This window comes from Hylaeus volcanicus, chromosome 6 (genome assembly GCF_026283585.1).
Source record: "Hylaeus volcanicus isolate JK05 chromosome 6, UHH_iyHylVolc1.0_haploid, whole genome shotgun sequence".
NCBI classification, from domain to species: domain Eukaryota; kingdom Metazoa; phylum Arthropoda; class Insecta; order Hymenoptera; family Colletidae; genus Hylaeus; species Hylaeus volcanicus.
This window is the reverse complement of record NC_071981.1, coordinates 13,976,211-13,983,248: the sequence shown is the minus strand read 5'-3', so window position 1 is coordinate 13,983,248 and position 7,038 is coordinate 13,976,211. Positions and strand designations below refer to the sequence as shown.

At 43.0% G+C, this 7,038-nt stretch overlaps 2 protein-coding genes across 3 annotated transcripts in view; one reads left to right on the top strand and one right to left on the bottom strand.

The window, feature by feature from the left end:
- LOC128878543 (uncharacterized) overlaps positions 1–3,091 on the top strand; it is an 11,714-nt gene extending 8,623 nt beyond the window's left edge. Inside the window, exons 3-6 of the mRNA XM_054126830.1 lie at positions 1–299; positions 989–1,005; positions 2,072–2,180; positions 2,726–3,091. The exon at positions 1–299 is cut by the window's left edge and continues 290 nt beyond it. Of these exons, the coding sequence (XP_053982805.1) occupies positions 1–299; positions 989–1,005; positions 2,072–2,180; positions 2,726–2,957 (657 nt within the window). The 3' untranslated portion in view covers positions 2,958–3,091. The remainder of the gene's footprint in view (positions 300–988; positions 1,006–2,071; positions 2,181–2,725) is intronic.
- A 139-nt stretch (positions 3,092–3,230) lies between these two features.
- LOC128878369 (uncharacterized) lies at positions 3,231–6,491 on the bottom strand. 2 transcript variants are annotated; one of them, XM_054126508.1, is made up of 6 exons: positions 6,023–6,491; positions 5,624–5,834; positions 5,471–5,533; positions 5,322–5,384; positions 4,938–5,051; positions 3,231–4,449 (listed from the first exon to the last, which is right to left on the bottom strand). In XM_054126508.1, exons 2-6 carry the CDS (start codon positions 5,702–5,704, stop codon positions 4,102–4,104), a joined length of 669 nt encoding a protein of 222 aa, XP_053982483.1. In that variant the 5' UTR covers positions 5,705–5,834; positions 6,023–6,491; the 3' UTR covers positions 3,231–4,101. The 2 variants fall into 2 exon arrangements, with proteins under 2 accessions (XP_053982483.1, XP_053982484.1); XM_054126509.1 differs by having other exon boundaries at positions 5,624–5,770; positions 6,023–6,037.
- Between the last annotated feature and the right edge of the window lie 547 nt (positions 6,492–7,038).

Here is a 7,038-nt window from a genome sequence, read left to right as displayed (position 1 = left end):
GGAGGCAATCTAGTGAGAAACTTGGATCAAATAGGTGGAGGCAACCTAGTGAGAAACTTGGATCAAATAGGTGGAGGCAACCTAGTGAGGAACTTGGACCAGATAGGTGGAGGCAACTTGGTGAGGAACTTGGACCAGATAGGTGGAGGCAACCTGGTACGAAGTTACGAGGACATGGTCGCCGCAGCCCAGAATTTTCAAAGAGACCTAGATCAAATCGACAGTGGAAACTCTGTTAGGGGATTGTCTCAAAGAGTGACTACTCGAGACGTCAAGAAGGAACTGCACGACACTGATTCGTAGATACTGAAAGGGAATTCGTCTCGGGGAAATAATGTAGCGTCCGCGAGTGTCGCCGACGGTAGAATTGCGCATTGTTTACGTTTGTATCGAGATTTTAAGCAACAAATAAAGAATATAGGATCTTGGTATCTTTGGCTCTTTCTTGTACTATCTAGAGGAGGCGTGAAACTCCAGCGGGCCTGAGACAGGTAAAGGCAGGTATTATCGCTTACGGGCTTAGTTAAGAGCAATCACCACGAATATGACGTCACAGTGAGACATGGCAGGTGGGAATCAACTTAATAGAAAAGTAGCGCGGATGAAGTGTTTTACTGGCCAATACACGGTACTGTTTATTCGTCTCGCTTACAAGGAACATCACCCAATCGTGACACGTCGATTTTGATGGAACTTGGTACACAGGTAAAGCATTGAAAAATATTGAAACACGTATTTTTTTTTCATCAGCTGATATTCATGTTCCACACTACCCTTGAAGTTGCGAATGAAGTATCTATTTAATTAGATTTCTCAAAAACTGACAGAGATAGGAAAAGAAAATGTTAAATAATGAAAAAAGTTTGGTTTTCACAAACGTGGTCCGGATGGAAATGTTACCAAGATGTAAATGGCCCCACCACTGTGTTGGATGCCGTGTGCTCACAGGCCCAGAGTTGACTTTCTTGTACTTTGTATTGTTTGTTAGTTACATGCGTTGCGAAGGTACTTCAAACATTTCTATCCCATAGTTCCCGCATTTTTTTATTTTAACACGAAAGTGTTTTATAGGTGGACGGGGTGTGTGTGTGTGTGTGTATTGGTGAAAAGTGTGACACTAAACATGTGACCAAAAAGCGTTAGGCTATGAATCACGTCTATTATTCCTACGACCCTTATCGCCTCGGCTTACATCGTACTTTTTGTCACGGTCGATGCCTCGAGTTCCCCAACGAAAGTATCATCGTTGTTGGAAAGGTAAAGTCTGAGTTAGATTGTCGTTTAACGTCTAAGAGTGTCGATTCTTCGCGAGGAAAAAATTATAACGCGAAAGTGTTTCGGCAGTGGAAACGATTAAGCTTTCACAGCATCAACCAGCAGATCTGCCGAAACACTTTCGCGTTTAAGCTGTGTGCATGGCTGTACTGGTGTGCAGACAGGATTTCGTCGCGGTTCGGGATTTCAATGATTTCTGATTTTATTTCAAGTTCCACAGTTCCCCGAGTATTCTAAAATTCTACAGTCTTCTAGAACCTATGTTTCCCTGCGTAACAGCTGTTCCGTTGGCCTTCCGCCATGATGGTCGCCAGCAGTCTCACCCCGCGAGGCCCTCAGCTCCATAGACGTGTAGATATTAGGGTTGTGCGGGATCCCGAGAGTTTCAGAATCCCGAAACCATTTCGGGATTCCCGAGAATTTCGAGATCCCGTAAATGTTCGGGATTCCCGGGAATTTCGAGATCCCGTACATTCGGATTGCTGAAATTTTCAAGAATAACAACACTTTCGGTAATCCCAGATATTATTCTATATCCCGTACATTGTCGGGAATCCCGAGCATTCTCGAGATCCCGTACATTCTCGGGAATTCCGGATTTTTGCGGGATCTCGTGTATTCTCGGGAATCCCGAATCAACTCGAGGTTCCGCATAACACTCGAGAATCCCGAATATTCTCGGGAATCCCGGACATTTTACGGGAATCCCGAACATATTCGGGATTAATCTCTATGGTCTACGGTTTAATGTCAGCTGCGCGTGGGTAGCTTTAAATTTGTTTGAATTTCGTTCAAGATGTGGCTGATCCCCGCAACTCGTTAGATGCTGCTGATAGTCGACGCAACGACTTCGATTTCCCATCAGGAGCGACATTCGCACGAATTCATGGACTTGCGGCGGACAGGTAAGGGACTTACCTTACCTGCTCTGTTAAGATTAATAATTTCACACAAGAATGTATGTAACTGTTCAAACAAGTTGCAAAATTTGACATTCAACGGAATTCTTTATGAAAACATTCGAGAGCCTTTGCAGCTAATATTCAACAGCTCGTTTATTTTAGATTGTCCTAAAGTTTCGTTTGTGACTTGCACTTGGTTATTTTATGTGACAGTATTTGTATAAATAGATAGCCTAATTTCTTAGATATCGATGTTGTAAAAATAATAGAGCAAAAATGAAACGTAATATGAGCTGTTATATTTGAAAATTGCATAAGTCTACTTTAAGACAAAAAAACGAGTTAATGGTAATTTTAGTAAGATATACATAGATACCTTTTCTCATGTATTATGTATGTATAGTTTATTAAGAAAACGAAAGAAAGTTTTGAGACAACCCAATACTTTATTAATTAATAATAGACTCTAGGACTCTAGACCCATTCTGGACTTCTTACGTTGTCTTCCTCGTGCCTAATTAACCAGTTTCGCTGTCGTTTGTTCGCAGACGGCTGGGCGGGCCTACGGCGAATGGACGAATGGCGATCGCAAATGAGATCCATCGATCGATGCTCGACAGGTTCGCCAAACGGAACATCGACGAGATCGATCGGACGGCCTTTGATAATTTCTTCAAGCGAAACTTGGACGAGATAGACCACGTTGGCTGGAGCGGATTCGTGAAGAGGCTGGACGATTATCTGACGATGAGCAGATCTGGATTGGAACGAGCAGGATAAAGAGAAGTCGGCCATGCGAGGATTGCAACGAGGAACGAGTTTGGAAATGGACGAGCGTTTCCTAACCATCCTCTTACTTTATCTCTCTTCTTCGTTCTGCTTCACGATTGACGAATAAAATTGTTCTTAAAGTCGCATAGAGCCAACGCTAATTACGAATGGGATCGAGCTCGGTACAGTAATGCTGGCTTTCAAGTTAGAATTTCTACCTCGAGTACAAGTAATTGGATTACCACTGTTTGATATTGGATGTAAGTATTGCGAACTAATTCCCACTTTCAAATTATAATTTTTAGTGCGGATGTAAGTGATATCATTCGCACCACGATTATCAATATGAGGGGTAACGGTAGAGAATACAATAGGATTGATGTTCCATCAGTTGGAACAAGCGTAAACAAGCGTAGCGGGAGATAACTTCTGGTCAGGAATACGAGCACCTTATTATATCAACCTTTATCAACATCTGAGGCATTACTGTACCGCATTTACTTTTAGAAATATTCACGGACCACTCGATCCCATCGCTATGGTTGACGTTTCCGTTCTTTCCATTGTCTGTCCTCGTCCTCGTCGTGGTTCTTCTCGATACGCGTCTTCTCGTCGCAACCTGTATAGCAGTAACATCCCTTCTGCGAGAATAAACGATTTGACAAACTAACTCCCTCATCCTTGGTCGCATTTTTTAAATACTACCACGCGAAGAAACCAAAATTGGCCGGATCCTTCTTTAATCCTACAATTTCCATAGGTCGAGTTGTGATTCGATACAGACAATTTTATTAATTACTATCTCGATAAAAAAAATGACGAGAAGGTAAAAATCGCAAGATAGTAAGGTACTTTTCATTTATACCAGTACGAAGACTTGATTCTAAAGAAGATCCCACATGTTTCTTGACACCCTGCATAAGCGGCCATCAATTAATAATATTTTTAATAGTTTCGCGATTAAGCGCCATAAAGGTTCAACGTACAATCAACTAATTAATTCAGATATCGACTGATTAATTCTAATTAATTTAATCGCATTGTAATGACGCCTGGTAGTTAGGAAAACAGCTTTAACATGGTTTTCATCGATTTGAAACGTTGAACATGGAGCAAAACTCCATTTATTTACCTCTCAATTCCCTCCAAACAACTATTCGTATTTCGAATCGTTTCGTATGGCGATCGAACGATCGAACTCGCCTAGAAGCTGTACTTCCGGAGTAGTCGGAGTTCGAGGACGATCGTCGATAGTCTTTCGCGCAGCAAAAGCTACTTCTCGCGGGCCACAGGCGGAAAATTTCGACAGAGGATTTCGATGAGCTGAGTTGCGAGTTGAGCGTCGATGGACGTCCACTGCTACTGGACCAACGTCATCTGGTTGCTCTTGATATTCATTTTTCTTGCCCTCGACTGTCGCGACGATCTTTCTGATTTCCTCGTTCACGTCCACAGGTGTCTCGATCATCACGTTCTCGCGATTGCGGTCCATACGCACCAACTTGTCAGACAACGAAAGGATTCATACCGAAGAACGGTCATGGGGACAACCAGCTCAAGCATCTAAAGCCGGCGACTGACTTGCAACAGAACGCTGTAATGTAACTGCTCGGCACGAATTTTACGGTTCGACGTCAACGTTACATTACAAGGTCCTTTTCGGAATCACGAATGCTCGCTTCGAACTCTCGGCTGAATTCTCTCTCAATGCTTCCTACTCGGTTCAGTGAAAAGTAGACGATCAAAGAGGTTCGTCAAAAAAACCGACAGACCAGTGGAGCACGCAAGAGCGCGAACCGAGCGCAAGAACGGCTCGGTTCGTCGTTCGCTAGTCCGCCAAACTAAGCGAATGCTCGCGTTACGTTACAATGTTCTGTTGCAAGTCAGTCGCCGGCTTGAGCGAGGAGTGGCTAACGCGAGGCGCATTAGATGACTACAAGTGGCACAATCCATCCTTGCGCCTACTTATTTTATTTTAAGTAACTATACCTCGATCACGTTTTCCTCGAGCGTCGCGAATCGACCAAGCATAGCCGCCAGCTTCGAGTTCTGCGTCGTCAACCGATCAGTAATTCGCAACTCCTCTCCAACATCTCCTTTGATCTGTAATGGAGTTCCCTCGCTAGAACTACATACTTAAACAGTAACTTCTTTTACAGACTTTGAGTTTACTACCATTCAAGTCGTCATAGTTTCAGTCTCTCAGGTTGTCATAACATGTTAATAGTGGATAAAAGTGAAAGGTTCTTTGAGTACGAGTAGGAAAAGATGGACAAAGAGTTCTTATATAAATAATAATTTCGAATAAAATTCTATTCGTTTAGTTACTCGAATAAAATTTTTGCCTCTATCGCGATAGGGATAGGAACACACCTCTTCCATTCCCTTGACCACCTGATCCCCGATGAACTGGACGTTCTCTCTAGCTCGACGAACCTGCCGACACACGAAAATGATCGTACAATTCGATTAATTGATCGCGACGCCGAGTGTAATCGGTCACTGATTCGAATATACTTTACGATCGAGGTGAATTCGGCCATCTCCGACATAATCTTGCGTCGCAGCCTCGTCGCTGCAAAAAACTAAAAGTCATGGGTTATTATATCGTTCCCCATTCTATCTTTGCACTAGCGGTAATAGTAGCAATAACAGTGGTAGCAGCACTAGCTTACGCGTTGGCAAACGTAGAACAAAATCACCATGTTGACGATCATAGGTATCGCGCTACCTAAAAGATGTTGCATCAAAAGCATGGTTGAACTAGGTCGATGCGACGGATCAAAGATGACGACGTTTCTGCTTGCCGTGAATCGTCCAATCTCCAAACAGCTCGAGAACTGTATTTCCTCGTGTCATCGTAGCTCGATGTATCGCATAATCTGACTGAATGTCGCCGGCGAAACAAGATAGCAAGTAACGCGTGAACTCGGTTGATTAAACGTGTACATCGGTACCATAAAATAAGAGAAATTAATACAATAAACAATATGTAAAAATTGGAAACACTTGTGAATCCATTTGTTGGTGCTATATAAATGACCGTACATAAATCTTATTAATGACTTGGTTACCTTCAAAATCACTTCCTAACATCTCCTAACACCTCTTGAAACCGCTTAACGTATAACCCCTCCTAACAACACCCAACGTCCTCCAACACTTCTTAACACATCCTAACGCCGCCTAACACCTAATATCCTCCAGCGCTTCATACACCTCAGGAAGTGTGTGTGCGTGTGTCCCGAATTTTACATTTTTGTATCACGAGAACATGGTATGTGAAAAGGTGGCACGTTTTCGCCTAAAAGCAGGAAACCGGCCCGACAGATCTGTAAGTATAGGTTGCCTGATTCAATTCCCCTTCATTTCCTGGTACATTTCTCCTTCAATTCCCTTCATTTCCTTACACATTTCCCTTTAACTGCCCCCCGTGTCCTGGTATATATCCCTTTAGTTTCCCTCCATTACCTTACACATTTCCCTTTAATTTCCCTCCATTTCCTGGTATATTTTCCATTAACTTCCCTTCATTTCCTTACACATTTCCCTTTAACTGCCCCCCCCCCATTTCCTGGTATATATCCCTTTAGTTTTCCTCCATTTCCTGGTATATTTCCCTTTAATTTCCCTCCGTTTCCTGGTATATTTCCCTACAATTTCGCCTCATATCTGTGATACTTCCTTGTTTAACAATGTTGCAACGGCACCACTTAAAACCTCAACAATGTTGCAAGTTCAACAATGTTGTAATTGCTCCACCCGGGGGGGGGGCTACAACAATGTTGCAAATCGCTTCTCCCGAAACTTCCACAATGTTGCAAACCACTCCTCGCAAAATTCAACAAAGTTGCAAGTTCCGCAATGTTGGAAATCGCCCCTCTCGGGACTACAACAATGTTGCAAACCCAACAATGTTGCAAATAGATTCCCCGCGGAGTACGACAATGTTGCAAACCCAACAATGTTGCAAATCGCTCCTTTCGGGACTACAACAATGTTGCAAACCCAACAAATGTTGCTAATCGCTCCTCTCGTGACTACAACAATGTTGCAAATAGATTCCCGCGGACTACAACAATGTTGCAAA